Source organism: Corvus cornix, chromosome 3, assembly GCF_000738735.6.
Source record: "Corvus cornix cornix isolate S_Up_H32 chromosome 3, ASM73873v5, whole genome shotgun sequence".
NCBI classification, from domain to species: Eukaryota; Metazoa; Chordata; class Aves; order Passeriformes; family Corvidae; genus Corvus; species Corvus cornix.
The window spans coordinates 26,292,585-26,313,260 of record NC_047056.1 but is presented as its reverse complement, the minus strand read 5'-3'; the positions used below and the strand labels follow the sequence as shown (position 1 = coordinate 26,313,260).

Here is a 20,676-nt window from a genome sequence, read left to right as displayed (position 1 = left end):
GCCCACACCAGAGCACCAACCTGCCTATTTTATTCCCTGCCCTGTAAGTTTTATTTAAGAATGAAAAGTCAGAAACAGGTCTCAGCCATCTACAGCAGCACCCTAAGTAAAATTCACCCAAATCACCTCCTGTACATAAATAATTGTGGATTGTTTCAATCTGAAATGGAACTCTCTCTCCTTTCTCTTTCTTTTCAACTGATGAATACATTTTATGTAGCAAAAGTGGTGAATAAATAAGGACATTATCCACATTCCACCTTAAAATGCATACCTTCCAAATCTTATTCTTCAGAGGAGGGAATGTTGTTAATTTAGTTGGTCATAACTAAATAGTTTCTAATCTGGAGCAGGAGTCTGCTGAGAATATTGGACAGTTTAAAGGTTAATCACCATCGCCTGGTTACACAAGTGAGGCAGAACTAATTCCTCCAAAGGCAAATGGCTTGCAGTTTTATCAGCAGTGCAGATTAGAAGTGTTAATATACAGAATAGAATGGATGCTCAAGGGCCAGTTTTCCCTTATCGGCAAACTTTGCAACAGAACTCAGCTACTGCACAACCTCTGCACTTTCTATAATAAGGCCCCTCATTTTGCCTCTCGAGCAGAACTATCAAACAATCCTCCCCAAACCACTGCCACCAAAATCAGGGTATTACAGACCACAGCTAATTGGAAGATCACTATAATGAAGTAAAAGATAAAATACTTTGGCTGCTGGCCTAAAATGTGGATCAGCACAACACAGGAAGCTATCTGGCTATGTCACATTCTGAGAGATTTACATAAACAATAAACTCAAACCAACAGCCCCCAAAAATACATCTTTGTTTATAGTAAATGCAACCTAAAGCACTAGTTATAAAAACTGGGAGGATTTACATATTCAGCATTATTATTAACAGAGCAGACTCTACCAGATAGATGTAACTTTATGTACGCAGTGCAAGGAGATAACAAAAAGGTAGGGTGTGTAAGTACACATGTTGTAAAACATTTGCATATTTATGTTGCTCGATGTACACCAGAATACATTTGCTACTGCAGCACATCACAGCACACAGACTCTTGCTTGCCTTCTCCAAGGCTGTTTTATGCTACGGGTGTTTTTCGTCAGAAAAAAAGAAAGGAAAGGGGAAGATCCATAAGTGTCACATGCTATTTCCCAAATAAAATATGCTGCCAGAAAATCCTACCTAGAAAGATAAGAAAAAGAAAAGGCACTTTGTATCTATGCATCAAGGAGAAGAGCAGGCTATTCTGCTCAACAAATAAGAATAGCCAGTCCGGAGAAAAGTCATATAAAATATTACAGTAATCATCTTTGCGTAACAAACCTGGGGATAATGAGCATATGTTTTACAAACATTGAGCCTGAGCCTGCTCCTGCTGAATGAGTGGGGACTTCTGCCATGGACAGAAGAGAGCTCCGGATAAGCTCTGTATGTTCTCTTGGAGCTCTGTTAAAACCCTCCAGGCTGCCCTCTCTGCACATCTCCTCAGTCACCACCACATCAAACACTTGCTCCATCCATCCTGTTTCTTCACCCCGTGTGGGCTCCATCTGACGAAAATATTTCATTTCAGGACACCAAGTCCTTAAGTCCCATTCATATCTAAGTTCAGGAGGGGGAAGCAGAATATCATGAATGGACTTATTTTCCTAAAATAAAAGGCTGTTAATTTTAATATGAGAAGTGCAGGACTTTAACAAAACATAGAAAATCTGATTCCTTCTAAGAGTGCCACAGAAGAAGAAGAAGTATCTTTTTATAGAGAACCAACTTTTCCTTGGCTGTGAGCCTCTAGAGGATACATAACACTGTCACACCTTGCCCAGTGAAGCAGCAAAAGGAACACACAAAAGATGTAGACAATAGACCATTTAGCCTTAAATATTACCTACTATAATAAATATGTTTGAATTGGAGAACTAAAAACCTTGCTAGCTAGCAACAGAAAACATCATCTCTCTCATACATTTTGCTGTTCTTCAAGAATAATTTAACTACATACATGAAAGTATAACCCCAAGCACATTAGGTGTAGCACAAGTAGAATGGAGAAATTGCCTTTTGAGAAGGATTTGTGCTTGGGTAGAGTATGCCTATCACTCAATATTTCAGAATATAAAAACATGCCTATCTTGATTCACAGTTAGTCATCACTAATTGTTACCAGAGCAAAGATACTCTCAAGTCTTCATGGTTCAAAACCAACAAATGCCTTGTTGACATACCCTACTGGCATCTCCCCTCCCTTCCCAAAACTTGGGTGAAGTTGAGTTTTACAGTGTCACCTGAGAGCCTGCAGTTCTGCAGAGACTCTAAGGTGCATATCTCCACCAGCCAAGGAGCTATCCATCAGCTCTAAATACTGACACATTCCTGATCCCTCAAGGCACATCAGTTTATCTTCACCAACACAGAATCAAAAAAAAAAAGGGAGATGGTTCCTATAACAAGGATCATAACTATTTAAGGGAAAAAACAGAGGAAAATTTTTTTCAAGTAGTGGAGTGTAGACATTGCTGGCTGTCAATGGAACACCCCATCACAAATAAAACACAGCTGAAGTTAGCTCTGGTCTCGTGGTGTAACTGGATGTGGGTGCATTGCAGAGATCTAATCTTGAGATGAAGTTGAATAAAGGTTCATCACCAAGTAGATTAGATGACAACAGTCATATCTACTGCCACAGGCATAGACAGAAACCATTAAGGACTCTAAAGGACTTGCAGATTGAGAGAGATGATACTAAAAGCCTGAAAAATTTCATTAAAAGTGAACACTAAAGACTAGTACTGACAATCCCCTTCCCTCATGTGGGTCTCACCCCATCAGATGATTTTACCAGCTAGAGCAGGGTCCAGCACCATCTTGCCAGTAGGATCAAAATTTTCTCCAACATGTTCAATACTTTGTGAAAGTAAGAAAGATATTTACCATCACTCCAAGAAATCACTCTACTGCTCCCAAAAATTAAGATTATAGACTTCACTCTGACTGAAACAATCTTATTAAAACTTCTTGTTGGAAAAACAGTCAGTGAGAACTCATAGTTTTCAAGAACCAGGAGCAACCTGTCGACCAAACAAGATATCCTTTGAGGGACCCACCAATACCACTAATAGGTGACTGAACATCTCCCACCCTACAAAATCCACATATACACCCAGAGAAAAAATACCCACAACACATTAGGAAAAACATGCAGATGTCTGAGAAGCAAACACAATGAAACCAACACAAATTGATAAATTAAGGACTTTGGTCTCTTACTGAGATTTCAAATAATCCTTTCTTTTCCTGTCTATCCAACATGAGGAATAAAATTAAAGGGAACACAGAATAAAAGCAGAGGCTACAGAGGAAGGTATCTGTTGACCACAGGCACCAGTATCTTCTTTCTGCTCATCTATGTTTGTGGACAACATTGCTCACCTGTAGATAGCTTTGCTGTTCATCAAGCACTAACATAGCTCTGGAGGGATTAATCATGTCCCGGCAGGAGGCTGTCCAAAATGACCCATTAGAGATTTTTGTCTTCAGCATTTCCAACTACAGGATTCTTGGAGGCCAGTGATTTGAACCTAGTGATTCAGAACAGCAGGAGATACAGCTGGCTTCAGTAGGCACAGAAAATATTCACTCTGTCTAGCCACTGTCCTTATACAAGCCCTGTCATAAGAATATTCAAGTGCCTTTGTTGTTTGCAAGCAACTTAGGAACAGGAAGGTTTGTTGTATATATATCTTTGCACTTGGCTCATTCTGCACATCTAGCAAATATGGGGAGATGTAAATGAGTGGCATGATCTCAGGAAGTTAATCTATATAATTACAAAAAATGGATAAATTTCATTGAAAAAAATGGAAGAGAAAATGTTTGAAAACTTGAGGAAGACTGATGCAAGAATCTCTTGCAGTCTGGTCTGAGAGCAATCTAACTGGAATTTGCCACTGAATGCATATATCATTTCATGTCTGCCTACCCCTTGGCAAGGCTGAAAAATGTCCATGGGCTTCTGTCAGTTATTCTCCTCTTATTCAGAACTGCACCGTCATTCAAAGGTAATCACATATTTCTTTGCTCCTAGCACCCTGCCTGAACAGTTTAAGTATCTCTTCATTGAGCCCACAGGCTACTCTTTTATCAAGAGTTTATTAGTGTTCTACCCTGCCAGTCCCACTCAGTCTTCTTTCTTTTTTTTTTTTTTGCCTCAGATCACAATGCCTGCATAGATATTTTAAAGAAAACATGACAATATTTTGGACATTTCCACTGCTTCTCATCATATAACTGTAAATCACCAGATAGGTTCTAGAACTATTGTATTGATGAAGATACAGAGATAGCATTATCTCTAATGGCATTAATCACTTTTTGCCACACTGTCCAGATGCCCTGTTCCCATTTGGCATCAGCTATAAGTTTACATAGCCTCAAGGGGAGGCTGGGCAAGACCACAGAGCAGAAATGCACACTGGCTTTTTAAACACATTGGAACTACATCCATTTCATGAAATTCTTCAGCCATGAGTAGCTGAAAGCCAGGACAGTACTTAGGGGGAGGCATCAGATGTGCAAGGCTGGTTCTCTGCTCTTCCCTGCATACCCACTTGTGGCTATTGTTGGACTCAGGATATTGGGCTACACTGACCTTTGTTCTGAACCAGTATGCCTCTTATGTTCTTATTATGTTCTTATGTTAAGCAGGAAAAGAATTTAGCCTCTGGATAACACCCGGTTGTGCTTGAATTCAGCAGCAAAATTCCTTTTCATTGTTTCAGATTTGAAAAGTTAATTACCAAAAAAAGAAGTGTGCACACCAGTATATGAAGTTGTGTTGGTACCAGACACAGAAGATTAATTTTTTTATAATTAAGAACCTCACAGGATTTTTTTAATATCTACATGGATAGGGACTTTTTTCGCCCTGAAAAACATGTAAGCCAACCCCTGCTCCAGACTTCAGCAAAATTCACCATTATGAAGGTATTTTAAATAGGTCTCTGCACCATCCACCTAAGAAAGGATTCCATATAAGAATTTCTGAGTGTGAAGTCTCAGGACATTTTAGGCAGAACAGTTCTGTTCACGGCCTTGCAATCTTCATCAGAATATGTACGGCTTCTTAGATCTTTAGATCCAGACTCTAGGCTCATCCCAGAGCAATTAGTTGCAGCTCATAGAGTGGTATTGCTGGTTTATAATGTTTTTTCTAATGATGTCATTTTATAATGACATTATTTTAACTCTGTTCAGATGGAGCTTCAGCCCCCTTCATTGAAATTTTTTGGAGAAGCATAACGAGTTGTGCAAATATTTTGAATCTCTTACTGATGATCAAGTTTGATTCTCTCACTGTCTACAACAAATTCCCTTCCAAAGATTCTACCTGGAAAGGTAAGAATTTAGGTATTCCTGGAAGTCAAGGCCAACATAAGCACTGTGAATAAATACTTGGCTATGTTGAAGACAATTACAACTTGTATTAAGGATCAGGATGCCTTAGAGAAGGTTTTAAAAAGACATGGAAAAAGTGCAACAGGAAATACACAAACCTAATTGCACAATAGGGAATTCTGGGTCATGTTTTAAAATGGACATGCAGACATCATTACTTACCAGGAACACATCAGGAATTTATTTCCTCCACACATCACAGATTGAAACTGGAAAGTAATCTTGCATAGCTGCTTGCTTTGGTGGGACTATACAAGCTGAAGTGAAATCAGACAAAACCACATGTAACAGCAGAAAAACAAAAGAAGCTTAATTCCAAGTGTTTCTGAGCTTGGCATAGGAATAAGGAAATTAGAACATGATGAATATTAATATTTAGATTGCCTGTGCATCAAGAGGCAAAACATCTCAGAAAAGCTACCTCTGCTGTGCATATCAACCTCTTATTCTTTGATGTTTTGTTATACAAACAGTAGTCAGATAAATACACACAAAAAGCTCAAAAACCTACAGTATTTCACAATGTCACATCAAGTGAGGGATTCTTTTGATTTTTTTTTCCAGACCTGCTCATGTGCACAATTTCTTTATGCCCCATTTGCTATAAAAATATTGGTCAGCGAACAATGAATAGGTAGACATATTTCACTGCATAACCGAGAGTGAACTGTCTTTTTAGGTTTGTCTTCATTTTGCAAACCCATGTATCTTAACCTTCATAATGCCTGTTTACATCAATAAAGTAAATTTATTTACTGGAATGCATTTGCAGAGTTACTTATTTACACTTTATTTGTTAGAAAGCCAGATATTTACTATAGTACATTTGTGAACAAAGTTTCACAGAAACTTCAAACGTGCATGAATCTGATGTGCTGTGTTTCAAACATGCCTAACTTTGACCACATGAGTAGGACTGCTCTTATACTCACAGCTACATAAAGCACCTTCTGAACTGGAGGTGTAAATTCTTGAGGTAGTGGTGGAGATTGGTTCAGTTTTTCAAAGTCCATGATTTCTGTCACCTCCTCCTCCATGAGAGGTTAAATAGAAAATGTGAAGTTTATATGAACAAATACAACTGATTTATGGAAAACCCAAAGAAAAAACACACACGAAGTATAATCCAGAACGTTTATTTTTAGAAAGAAATACTATCTTAAGTCCATATCCAGCTACTTTATTCTTGTTAAGGTCATTCCATTAAACAAGCCCCAAAGAGAATTATCAATATTATCTGACACTGTAACAAAATCAGAATGGGAACGAGCTTTATACACAGCAGAGGAAATAGAGTGATACCAAATGTTGGCTGCTGTTATTGACCAAGTCAGCAGGTAAAGCCTACAAGCTGGTTAAACATCTGGAAGGAGGAGGTAGAATTTGCATGGAAGATGGATATGATTGCAACAGTAAAATAATCTGTTTCTTGGAAAAATATAACAAAAATGAGCAGGCCCATTCACCACGCTTTGCTGGCGAATGCCACTAAGGCACTACTTGGAGCAATATCTTGCTTTCTTTGCAGGAGTTCTCCCAGGTACTGTAAAAGTACCTGCCCCATGTTTGATACTTAATAAGTAACAAGGAAATTTAGAGTTTCTTGAAGCACTTCTCCTGTCCAGCTCCATTTCCATTCTGGCTGAAAGAGTGGAATACTTTATCCGGCAAATGCATAACGACCCAGTGGCTGAACTTCACGTAGGTGAGGTAGAGTTAGACGCTATGGAAGGGATGAGAAGTATGACTTGGCTTTCTGCTCATCAAAAAAAAAGGAGCCCTTTGTTATTTGTATTGGCAGTCTGGCTGTGTGGTTAGGTTTTAAGGTAGTGCAAAACTGGGAGGGAGCAAAGGAAAGCTGAACATCTTTAGAAAAGTTCCGAGCCTTAAAATACAAGCTCCTGTCCTTAGCTCTGCGGTGCAAACTCATCTCTCAAGGACAAACTTCATTAGTATTGTGCGGTCTTCATCATCTCTAACTCAAAGCAGCCTGCTCAGTCAGAAACCAAAATTGTTGCAGTATGACATGTTTGGAAAACAGTTTCCCTCACTGGGATCTGTGCTGGCCACCAACCAGTTTCCTGATGGCATTTAAGGTTGCTGACTTAAAGCCCATGCTGGCAATTTATCGCTGGAGGAGGGAGCTGAGTGGGAGGTACCTTTCTGCCCCTGTTGACAAGACTCAGGATGGAACGTGCTCGATAACACATGAAAGAGTGACTTGGTGCTGCCCACATTGCCTCTCATCAACATGATGACTGCATCCACCCTAAGAGCCCTAAATGGCATTCTGCTTGTGAAAAGGTTGCCTCCCTCCTGTTTAAATGGGGCAGTGGTAATCAGTGAGGATGCTTAACCTGAAAGAGAATATGAGATCAGGAACTTGGACTCAAAAAAAAAAAAAAAAAAAAAACAAAAAAAAAACCAAAAAAAAACCAAAGATACATTTTTCATATTATGAGGGGGTTTAAAATTCCAACCAAAATGCACAAATATTTTTTAGATTTGGGCCACCAAAATTTAAAACATAAAGTAGATTTCAGTTTCAGTTAGTTAAGATGCTTCATTAATTATAACTTCTAATTTTCACATCATTCTACAGTACCTAAGACAATATTTAAAGACATTCAAAAGAAAAATGTTTGGAAAGAGGAAAGTGAAAAGTCTGTATTCCCAAAGACATCAAAGCAAGATGTTTTGACAATGCCAGGGAATTTTAATCAAAAGTTTTTGTCCAAATTCTCTTGTAAGGAAATGACATGATTTCATACAGTGTTTTGATTTTCATTAATTGCATTTACTTTAGTAACAGAATCCAAAGAATGCATAGAAGGATGAAACAATGCATACTTATCAAGTAAAATGCTGGCTTATTTTAACCTATTCTATCAGCAGAAGTACAGCTCATCTCCATGTAAGATTGCTATGCAGAAACACTCAGTGGAAGACAGCATGCCATAGAAAGTAGGATAAGGGAACTGGAAAAAGTAGAGTCTTATGAGGAAACAGATGGAATGAAAACATTTGGCAAATATCAGTGGTGGGCTATTTTTTTGATATAGCTGTTAGGTTTCTCTAGTGTGAGAAGTCAAATAGTTTGGCTAATAGTTACACGTGCACATTGAAATTAACATATAAGCATCAAAAAAGCATTGCACTGAGGTTTTTAACCAAAGAAGGAATGCTACTAAAGCTATCAAACTATGAAGGGCCCAGCAGCCTTGCTGTCCCCTTCCAAAGATTTGCACTTCACCCTTCCCTACTTGCAGTTTCCTCCACATAGCAGGAGTACATTGGAGGATTCTCCCAGTGGCTGGGACCAGAGGTTTTCCACCAGTAGACCAAGCTATTCTGCACATGAAAGAACCGCTATAGAAGGACAGATAATGGGAAAAGCAAAACTAATCTGACCTGGAAACACATCATTATTCCCATGGAAGTCTTTTCTCTGGTATCAGACATTGGGAGTGAGAGCTGTGCTGGATTCTTTGACACCAAGAAGAGTTTTGAATTCCTCAGCACAGAAGTAAATTAAAATTGTGAAAGTCAGTTGCAATAAAGAGAAAACTACAGCAATGTGTCACTGTGTTTAGCATCTCTGTGCTCTGACTAGCACAGCAAAACTAAAGGATATTAAAGACCTTTGTATTTTTATCACAGCAGTGCAAAATTTAAAACAATAAAACAATAAACTGCTTTTTCATAACGCCAAACTACCTTCCCCACTCTTCTCATTCCCATCTCTGAGATTCTGCTTGAGTTCATCTTTACCTTGACCTTGCTTCTGCTGAAATCCTTGTTCACATCTTAATCACTTCACATCTTGAATACTGCAATTCCTTCTACGGTCTGTCTAAATCCCAACTCTCTCTAAATGTCAAGAGGTCCAGAATGGTGTAGTCAGATTAATTTCTTGCTCCATGCATGGATAAACAATATGATAGAAAGTGTGTTTATGTAGTAAAATTGGGAAGCTGCAGTAGAAGATGAGGTGATCATATATAGAACAGGAATGGCAGAGAACAGACATCCTGCAGCTACAAACTGGCTAATATTCTCAGGCATTACTGCAGCACAATAAAATCTCTACTATAATATAATTAGCACCAAGACCAAGAAACTTGGAAATCTCAGGCTTCTCTATCATTGCAGACAACAAGCATCTCGAGTGCCTTTGCCTCCCAAAACAGTAGCACATGTTTGGTGTCGAAATAGGCTCTAAGATCTTCAAAAGCACAATGCAACAGTTGTATAGGAAAAGACTTTCCCTCTGCAGTCAAGGGGACAGCCAACTCTTCAGGCTTGCTTGTCCAGCCAGAAGCAGCACATGGCATTTTGTTAACTATGAAGAACCACTGTAAAGAAATCATTTGCCAGCAGAAGCTAGAGGACAGGTACCCTATGTCAGACTGTGCTGTTCTGCAGTGATATAGGATCCTAAAAAATCAGCTGCTTCAGAAAGATTTGTTATCTAAGTTGTCCTGCTTTTCTGGGAATTTTGTGAGTTGTTCTGCACTAAAAAATAAAAGGAGTATAGAAATGATAAGAAAGTCCAGATGCCTGTAGCCCTGCTTAAAATTGATTAAACACGGTGGCTACTTGATTTGTCTGGAATCAGTGAAAATAGCTGTCAAATATTGCCTGGAATACCTTCAGTAGAAGAGGTTTTTATCCCATATTAGTCACTATACACCCAACAGCAAAACTGTTAGGAGGCAAACTTGACTGCAGCCTTCTTTTCTTAAATCACCCTGGCTCTTACCCTCCCTCTGACATACACCTTCTAGTCACATTGATCAAAGAAATGTATCCTGCCTACATTGAAAAAAACCTCCAAAATAATAATTTAACTCATATAAAAGAATGTAAAAGATGCCTCATCCATTGCTTTTATAAACTCCAGAATCATACTCAATTTTGTAAGAAAGCATTTTCCTCACCTGAATGGTAATTAAAAACCCTAAAACTAACGAATAAATCCCTCCCTGAAACAGTAACACATCTCAAGAATGCTTGCAAACCAATGAATCCAAACAGCATAGTTTGGATGATTCAAATATTTCATTTCAGTATTTTTGATAATTAATTTTTTTCCATATTATTGGCTCAAATCAGCGAAGAAAACTTTATCCTGAATCAAGAAGCAGAAAATTCCCAAGGAACAGTTCTAAGAAATAGTTTCAGGTTCAAAAATTACTGGAACCAACCTCTTGCTGAAAGAAACACACCTGCTTCCACCTCTGTTTTTCAAGTGGCTTAAAAAAAAAAAAAAAAAAAAAAAAAATCCCAACCAGCTGTAGCTATTTCTACAAAACCAGTTAGCAAATCTGTTTCTGCCCACCTGTGGCTGCACCTAGAGACAAAATGCATTGGCCTGGAATGGGGCGGTGACCTTGCTGCTGAAGATGAAGCTGAGTGCCCTAGAGCTGGTTTCAGCCTGGTTACATGCCCGTCTAAGCCAATTTCCAATTATTTCAGGTGCAAGTTTTAGCATGTGCAGTAGCCCTCCCACTTTGTTTCCTCTCATTACCATATGAAGACTTGCATTAGATGCCCACAGGCATTTTGCAAATGCAAGGATTTTCAATTACCCATCCTCTGACAGGCATCGTGTCATCTTTGTACGGCAGCTTTACATCCGTGAATGGGGGCTTCTACGTCATTGTTGCCAGCAATGAATAACCACAGTCACTTCCCTCTCCTGCAGCAGCAGCAGCAACCCGTGCCCTCTTGAGTAAGCTCTACTTTCCCTCCACAAATATTGCTGGGTCTATCTGTGGTGCCAGCTGTGGACAGGAAATTTTTCAACAGTGGCTCTGCATCACTTACGGTGCATTTCATCAGTACTGTTCCTATGTGTGCAAATGGAAAACGTAACTATGGAGCCAGCAATATCTGCGGGATTAATATGATTTCTCATTAATGAGAACTCTGTGACCTTTGGTATGGGATATATTTAGCCTGTTTGTTCTCTTTTTTTTAGGTGAAGTATATTCTGCAACATGCTGTGATTTCTGGCCTATTGATTAATGGGTCTTTCCACCACAAGTAATCTTAATCTTTCTTAATTGCCTTAATGGCCTCATGGCCTCTCTTTTACACTCTCTGCCCACTATGTTGTTGTTGCAAATGCTTTTGTATCTTAACTTCATGACTATACTAAGGACTTAAAGGAAACTGACTGTGAAGTCTATTGTTGCTCTTGATTTTTCCATTCTTCAAACTCATGTTTCAGGCTCCTAATATCTGTAGGTAATTTTTGGATGTAAATGTGCATATATTATAAAACAGCTGTCCAGAATTCATCAATAAAGGAGTTGATTTTTTAATAAATTCCTAGTATAGTTCTGTAGTGCAGACCATCAGATTTATATATATTGTTATTCAAATCTGAAATATTAAAATTCATGGCTAGTGTTCAATACAGTTGTAAGAATCCCAATTCTACAGTAAGTAGAAGACTTGAGTAAGTCTGCCCTGGAACGGTTTGCTATGATACATAGAATAAAAGATGAGGAGTCCACAAATAAATATCTGGTTTGAGTCTCTGCCCTCTCCTGGGGGTTTATTTAGAAACAAACAAACAAAGAAGTGATGAGATAAGGAGCTATCAGATTTTTTTACAGTACATGTCATTTAAATTGCACGATGTCTGGGTCAGTAATGTTTGTTGGTCACTGTGTTTTATTCGTGCTGTGAAATAGAAAGGCAGAAGACAGACCAAGTAAATGACAGCAGACGGTTTAGTGACTTAATTTTCAACCTACTCTTTCTCTACATGAAGAGGTGGAATGCCAGCAGAAATATACAGACTGCCTGTGTCATCATTAGCCCATGGGCTAAATGCAGCATCATCACATGAGGTTGACTCACACAGGGCAGACACTTGCAGAGATGTACCCACACAAAAGAATAATTACAACAGAGGTGTTGTTGACATTCATAAGTGACCCTAGGCTCAAAAATATTAGTCCACAAAGTCTACTCAGGGTACAATATTTTTCAAATGCTTCCAGGCAAGAAGGAAAAAGTTTAAGAAAGATTTCATCTAAGTGGTGACAGCAGCTTAATCCAAAATTCTTTATTTGCCTGACACTAAGTCATTCCCAGCAACTTCCAAGTCTAGATCTAGTCTAGAGCCAGCTGTGCAAAAGCAAAGGCAAAACTGTGAAGGCAGCAACTTCTATGGAAATAATTTCACTCCTCTCAGAAGGGAGAAGGTAATGCACAGTAATTGCAATACCCACAAACAGCAAATCTTTAAAACTGTCAGTAGTCCAGAAATGTGTCACTTAGACCACTGTAATTATGGGAGAAAAGGTGACATTCGGGGTTGGAAAAAGAAACATGCTTGTGGTAGAGTCTTTTTATAGGAAAATGTCACCTGTTTAAAAGCTGTTCAGAATTTTGGCAAGTTAGAAATAATCATGGCTGACATTACCTGGCAAAGAGCAGATGAAAAGATCAAAACTGGATAACAGATAAAAGCAATCTGGCCCATGGTTCCATCTTTCAATTTATAATGGCAGCAGCAATGTCAAATACTCCAAAACCTGACAACCAACGTGGTATGAGCAAGGATGAAAGCAGGAGAAAAATGCCAGGGGCAGAAAAAACCCCAACAAACCACACTGGCAATTCGAAGAAGAGAGCAATAGATTGCATCCAATTAGAAAGATATGTGCATATGCATAAATATTATTTATTTGCTTTGTTTTGGTGGGATATTAAATGTTAGCAGCTAAGATTTGCTAAGACTTATGGCTGGTTACCTCTGCAATGTTAGTCTTCATCCTTTCCTCTATCATGATGTATCACATCAATGAAAGCAAGCTTCCATCCTCTGAAAAGCAGGTTAATCCAGGCCTTATAGAGCCTGTCTAACACAGAGGCCAAATCTAAGTTGGAAGTTTGAACAAAAATTGTGATTTCAGATTTCTATCTAAATAACAGTTTTTAGTAGAATTTTCTGTACACGGTTTACTAGAATGTCTTTTCTTGTTGATTTTGGTGGGCAGGGTCAAAGGAAATATTCTTTAAAAGGTTCTGATCCACCCAACTCTAATATTAATTTTATCTTGCACTGTCACCAGGGTTAGGCTCTGCAGATTTAGCACTGACACTGAAACGAGGATTGGAGCCCTAGTAACCAAAGTCAGGAAAAGGCAGTTTTCCCAGTGATGAAGGCAGATGATCAGAAGGAAGTGAAAGGAATGAGGTATTTTAATGTCTCACTTATGCTCTAACCACTTTTGCACTCAGTTCTGATACTTTGTTTTTAGATACTCATCAATTTCACCTGAATTTTTTTCCCACAATACCAAGTTTGGACTTGTTATACAGAGCCTGATTATTGCATTTGTGGGTATTTTAGTTCTAGTTTACCAATAATGCAAAATTAATCTTAACATCCAGCTACAGATGCCACACCAGCTTTTGCAGGGGGAAAGGTTTTTTTCCTATCTTTCAAATTCAAGTATTTCTAAAATGTTTGAAAAGTCTTTCTATAGCAGAGTCCACCCTGAAAACACTGAAAATTTGAGTTTTGCCTTTTATTTTTCCTGATCTACAGGAAACATGTTGTTTTGTCTAATGAAGAAAAACATGATAGTAACTTACCCACCCTACCAAAAGGTGACTGAGAAAGCAGCTATGAAATCTAAAATAGTTGTTTATGGCTACAGGTACCTTTCTCTGTTGAATAGAATGGATCAGCCCTGCATAAAACATCCTGGGAAAAAAGACCTTGTGAAAAGGGAGCCCTGGCTAGGTGGGAGCTAAGATGCAGGAAATCAGGATGTTAAGGAATGTGCAGTGCAGTGCTCAGTGCTGAAATGTTGTTTTTGTGTGTGTGTGTGTTTATTTGTTTGGTTTGGTTTTCAGTTAATGATATTTTCAGTAAAAAAATATATACAATTTGTGACTATCTCTGGCCTTTATATTTATTTGCCTTCCTGGGACTTGGGGAAGGGCTGGCATTTTCTTTAACAGAGCTCAGCACCACCTGACGGAGCCTCTCAGCTGAATCTCCGGATGCCGAACACAGCTCTCTCTCATTATGGTACTGTGGAAATCTATGGTGTAGTCAGAGCAGCTTTTGATCTGTAGCCATCCAAGTGATGGAAAGCTTGTCTGAAAGCTTCTCTTAAAGCCTCTTCCACAGCTGAAGCACATTTGTAAGGAGGACCATAACTACAGTAGAAATTGGATACTGATAGTACTAAGTCCTGGCCTTATTGAAGTGAATCTCTATTTTCCATAGATTTTATTGTGCCTCAGGTATTCCTTGAATCTCAGGGAACTAAGTTTTATCCAGCAATAATATCTTTTGCTGATCTTTGTGAGAGTTCTAAAGGATTTTTTTCAACAAGAAGTTACCCAACAACCACAGTTATGGTCACATCAAACCCCTACCAGCATCTACTGAAATAACAAACCAGAAAGGACATATCACTTACTTCCTAACCTCAAGGTTATACTATGGCACATCACACTTCTATGTCCTTGCCCATATCCTGATTCCTCCAACATCTATTTAAATGCTTAATTTCACTAACATAAAGGATCTTGGTGGATTCACTACTGACATACCTCTCAAGGAAGTGGAGGCAAGTGATTGTGTCAGAACTTAAAACTTTTGTCTTTAGGCACACTCCACTGTTGCATATGAATCACCAACTATGTTTGGTGCACAGCAAACACAATGATGGCAGCAGGACAAAACTGAAAAGGAGCAGGAAGAGACATATTCATCAGATGCTGTGAAAAGAAAACTGCAGAATTTAAAATGAGTTTGCTCACTGCCTGTAGGATGCTATCCCAACTGCAAATAATAAAAGAGACCCAGAACTACAGCTCCACCAAGATCTGTGCCTGGTTCTGTGCTGCACCCACAGATCTACCAGAGTCAGACATCTCTCTGCTCAAGAATGTTTCCTGTAAACTTAAACCAGTGGAAGTGAAGAGTGAAAGGGTTGTGTATTACAGCTACAACATTGCACATCCTTAGGGCTGGAACTGACCTGAAGTTTTAGGTTAAACTTGAATGCTGCCACTCTGATGTAAAATTAATATGGGGGGTGTGGAAAAAAGTCTGGTAGGAAGCTCTGGAACATAAAGAGATATGTTACCTTTAGCATACAGTTTGCATTGGCCTTTTTCTGTTCAGCTGGATGCGTATCTTGCTTAGAGTAACCTTTTTTTGCCCAACTCCACCCCCACTCAAATCTGTGTAAACGCTATCATTTGAAGCTCAAGTTCATCAGGGTACATGGGTGCATACATGGCTTTCACTACAAGTCATCTGCTTGATTTCCGTGAAGCTATTTAGATGCTTAGACTCAATTGTGTTCTTAAAAACACTCAGAATCAACCCCTAAGTCAATTTTCTTTTGCCTTCTTCCAACCAACATTATGGATGTATTCGTTCTTTGGCTCCCTGTCTCTTACCACATGCCCTTTAAACTCACCATCCTGTCTGCAGTGCTCTAAAATGTCTGCATACTTGCCAGCATTTCTCCTCATATTTTCTTTCCCTTATTTTGTCTGAATCCACTCTCTTGTCTAATGCCATACACTTCCCCTGACTTGTTTCCTCTACTCTGGACCTTAAGTAGCATCTGATGTTTTTCTCCTACTTTTGAAACAGTGTCCCTGGCCTCTGTCTTCAGTCAAGTAGCCTCTCAACCCCTTTTGACCATCATTATTATTTTCCACATTTCGGTTCTTCATAAAAGGCAAAAAAAAGGAGGAACAACATGATGCATGAGTGTATCAGGAGTACTGAGACTCCCCAGAAAATTAAATTATCTTAATTTTATTCTTAGAAATAAACAGTGTACTAAAATCACCGATATTTTTCAGGGACTATTTAAAAGTACAGTTTGATAATACAGATTTTGAGATAGCAGAACCCACCTGATGAATAACAGCATCCAAGCTTTGCATTGCCTGACTCGAAGAACTGAAGTCACAAACCTCCTCAGAATGAACCTCAAACACACAGAAGATAAATGTCATTTTCACGTGTAGAAAAACAGGCAAAAGAATAGAGGACAGAGCTTCTTCAAGAGAGGACTCTCTAATTTCTGCCTATGTGATGGCTCTTAGGAAATTTGCAGCCCTGCAGAGTAGACACACACCATGGAGGCACAAATAGTTTTGATCTGATAGAGGGAATAGTTGTTGGGTGCAATGACAGGAAATACAATAAGCAACTTCTCCCATTTTTGACAACTCATACATTGTGTAGAAAGAAACTATTACAATAATTTTGAAGCCAAATAAGTAGGGCAAAGAAGGGCTTCTCCACACTTTTTAAATCAATTTGGCATGTAACCTCCAAGCTCACTTAAACCTTTCTCTTTCATCCTTTATAAAACAATTGACTGTAGCCCACTCAGAAGCCTACCTGTGCTTATCCTGGAGTCCTCAGGGGATTTCACAAGAGGACTTTCCAGATGGCAGAAATATCCCTGTGCACAAGCTGACTGCATTTCTCAGTTTATGCCCACAAGGTTTTATGCCCAAGAATTTCTGGTAATTTATAAAAGAGTTGTAACATTAGTTCTGAAGGAAATAACTTGCACTGGAGTCTAACTACGTTTGCTAATTTTTGTACCAACAGCTAGTATGGAGCTTGAGGAAGGCTAATTTCTCTTGCCAAAAAAAGCATGGATGCTTTGTGACAGCCTTTCTAGCCCATACAAGATTGTTCAGAAATGCCGGCCTAAGCCTTTAAAAAAGTATTTCATAACAATAAAAAATGCTTTGAGCATTTTACTTCCAGCAGGACAGAATAATGTGTTATGTGAAAATCATGTATAAGGAATCTGTCCACCTATTTTCCTTGCAAAACATTTGCTAATCATGCTGTTAAAGGGGATGAACATATTTTAGAATATTAAAATTTGATTTGTCAAAGACGAGTTTCAATATTAAAACACATATAATGACCCTTAGATTAAGCTTTTCTGATATACTTAATACCCAAGCTAAATAACTAATCCACAGAGAACAGGAGGTGGACTCAGCAGCTGAGTAAGATTACAATTTTAGGACATACTGTAGAGGACACAGGGAAATGCAATCTCATCATTTTCTTAACAATATTCACTATATATTGGTTAGTCAAAACCACCTGGCACTAAATCAGAAAAAAACCCAACATCCTGCATTCACATTGAAATCTTCTCCTAGGCCTGAGACCTGCCTAGTACACAACTGTGACTGTGTTGTTTCATCCTTCAGAGGAGAGGCAGAAACTACTGTGCGCACTGTATTTCATTCAGTGGTTTGTTTAGCAAAGCACAGGTACTGCTCAACTTGGACAGATAGCCCTGAGGGAAAAACTACTCTCCAAGAAGAGCTGGTCAATCACAAAACAAGCGGAACACAGTAATAATTAATCACAGGTGAAAATTCAGTGCATGATTCCGAAGACAAAAGATTCGGCAAGGGTTTCTAAAAAATTTTCACTATTTTTATAGCAGCATGGTGTCAAAGCAGAAGAAATGGACACAGCATTGCAGAAAGTCCTTCACCTCAAAGTAAAGTAATTTTTAAATTATTGCTGGATTTGTTACATTTTTATGCGGACGGGGAAAGGTTGCAATGAACAACCCACAATATAACACAGATCAAGTAATATGAATTTGCCACAGTATTCAAATCAGTATATATGTATACATCTGTATAGAAATTATATTCATGTGCACACATTCTGTTATGTTCACTGATGTCCACATTAATGTACTATTGTTGTTCATTAATTCCTGTAACACAGTGTGCATATGCACATGATGGAGAGTGAAACATTCACACATGCAACATGTGAACTGTTGCAGGGAGCAAACTCCTTTTGAAAGCAATCTACCTGAGAGACATCATTTTTCATATATTGTACAGTACATGTAAACATAGATGGAAAAACACAGCTAAAATACCAATTTTCTTCACTTTCTTTCACCTAACTCAACAAAGTATAAATTTTTATTAGGCTGTGATTTATTGAATAAGTATTTTAAGTTCTTACATTTCCTCAGGTATGTCTACGTGCAGGAAAATAAAGCTAAATTAATTTAATTATTTGTAGGCAGATTATCTCATGAACTGTTCAGTTATGTTTTGCACGTATTTTTCAACAGCCTATAATAATTAAAATGAAAAAGGATGAAGGTTTATATTTTAAAGGGTTTTTTAAATGAATTTTTTCATAAATTACTTTTCTCCTAGCGGAAAATGGTTTAATTTATTTTGATAGTAAACAGATCTTTACAGAAAAACATATAGAAATTTAAAAAAAAGAAGAATCAAAATCATTTTACTTCAACAAAAAGAACCTTCTAATGACTGCTCCCTAGGACCCAAATATAAAGTGAAATTTAAGAACACTTCAGAAGTTGCCTGCAACTTTCTTTGCAATTATCAAATGGTTCAAATGATGAAATGTGTTAGCTGTAATAGGCTATATATTCCTGCTATGTGACAGGCTTTTCTTTTCATCCAGCAAAGAAAATTCACTATCGATGCCTTGGGAGTAAAGCTAGATCCTGAATTTTAAAGAAGGCGTATAGAGGTTACTTGAATGCCTTTGCTTTCTATAACCACCGATATGTCATTTATATTCTCCAGAAGGAGAGAATTTGTGTACAGGCAAATGTTTCTGTAAAAGAGTAAGGTTTCTAGTATTTAGCATATCTATATCTCAGCACATTTTTAACCTGAACTACTATTTGCTTCCTTAGGCATTTATATGGGGAAAACGGATTAAAGCAGGCAGGAAATAATGGAACCGATTCTTTACCGTGAGCAGGATTGGACCTAATGTATTGTTAGCTTGAAGGAGGAGGAACTTGGTCTTTTTCATGTGCCTCTTAATACAGATATCTCTTCAGCTTTGCAGAAAAGGTGTTGTCTTTGAGGAATTTCTGTCATGAGTTATTTCCATATATTTTTCCCCAAATGGGATAGGAGCTCTTGGTAGAGCCAAGGTAGAGTGGGACAGAAAATTTAATTCTCTGCACAAGCCTATCCTGGGAAGCACAGACATCAGACTGAGGTATTTCTGATGTCCACTTGTTGACACTGACTTGCACAATATCTGTGGCAGAAAATATATCAGAGAGATGATGCGTGTCTTAACCTCAGCGTGCTGTCACAAACCACTTGGCACTGTGAAACACACGGAGGGAGGACTGCAGCAAGGAGCAGCATCGTCACAGGGGAAACAGCAGTGACTTAAACTGCTCTCTCTCACAGAGGAGGCCCTGAAAGGCACCGTTTTTAAGCACCAGGTTTGGAAATGAACCTGCTTCTCAGCTGGCTCTGGAGTGCAGGCGATGTGCTTGCGGCAGTCCGGGCGGAATGCTGGGCTGGGTGACCGCTGGGTGAGAGGAAGGCAACCAGTGAAAGTGAACCACCAGGCTCCTTCGTGCAACTCCCTGCTTTATGTTTATTTTGATGAAATAACTGTATTGCAGCATTTTTAATCACTCAAAATTATCATCCTACTTTGTCACCAAAATAGCACAATAGCTAATTGATCTGCTGAACCAAAACAGCACAACCCCTGGCAGTATGTTTGTGCTAATTCACGAGGGTTTTTTTAAAAGAATTTGGGAAGCTATCTATATACCTACACAAAGGTCTTATTTTATTATTAACTGCAGTAATTTCATACTGGAACCCTAATATTACAGTGCAATTTAGTTGAAACTGTTGAACTTGCGAACTGTTAACAATACAAATAACACAATAATGGCGAAGAATCCAAACACTTCGCAGCAGCAAACTAATAATCAGTAACACTTTTATGCCAAATAAGCTACCAGGGAATTAATAATTTCGCTTCCCTCACCACAGCACCACTGGTGTTTCAAGACATTTCTCCTCTGAGGAAAGAAGCTGATTTGTGCCCCAGCCCAAAACGAGGGCAGGTGCCTCCTCTGGGCAAAGGTATGTTTGTTGGTGCCCCCAAATGCTTTCCACCCTCCTCCCCCTCTTGATGGGGCCATGGTGAACACAGGCTGTGGGTCACCAACCCTGTTCCGGGCTATGCAAACAAGATACATTTCCAGCACCTCACCCTCGTGAGGTGATTTGCCTCATGAAGGTAAGGAGCCAGGAGGTAAATAAATAGGTCTGTTGAGCCAGGCCGTGCCTGCACACACCTGTATCAACAAGGATGCAAGCACAATTATCTTACCT

The 20,676-nt window shown here is 38.7% G+C and overlaps 1 protein-coding gene and 1 long non-coding RNA gene across 4 annotated transcripts in view; both read right to left on the bottom strand.

Annotated features, from left to right (window-relative positions):
• Positions 1–10,744, bottom strand: part of LOC120411629 — a 36,592-nt gene extending 25,848 nt beyond the window's left edge. The window contains exons 1-2 of the long non-coding RNA XR_005604091.1: positions 5,632–10,744; positions 3,445–3,593 (exon numbers count right to left, since the gene is read on the bottom strand). This is a non-coding gene — a long non-coding RNA (uncharacterized LOC120411629). The remainder of the gene's footprint in view (positions 1–3,444; positions 3,594–5,631) is intronic.
• A 5,464-nt stretch (positions 10,745–16,208) lies between these two features.
• CAMKMT (calmodulin-lysine N-methyltransferase) overlaps positions 16,209–20,676 on the bottom strand; it is a 243,091-nt gene continuing 238,623 nt past the window's right edge. The window contains exon 11 of one of the 3 annotated variants that reach the window (XM_039568536.1): positions 16,209–16,461. In XM_039568536.1, coding sequence (XP_039424470.1) covers positions 16,336–16,461 — 126 coding nt within the window. In that variant the 3' untranslated portion in view covers positions 16,209–16,335. The remainder of the gene's footprint in view (positions 16,462–20,676) is intronic. The other 2 variants (XM_019282475.3, XM_019282477.3) reach the window with 2 other exon arrangements.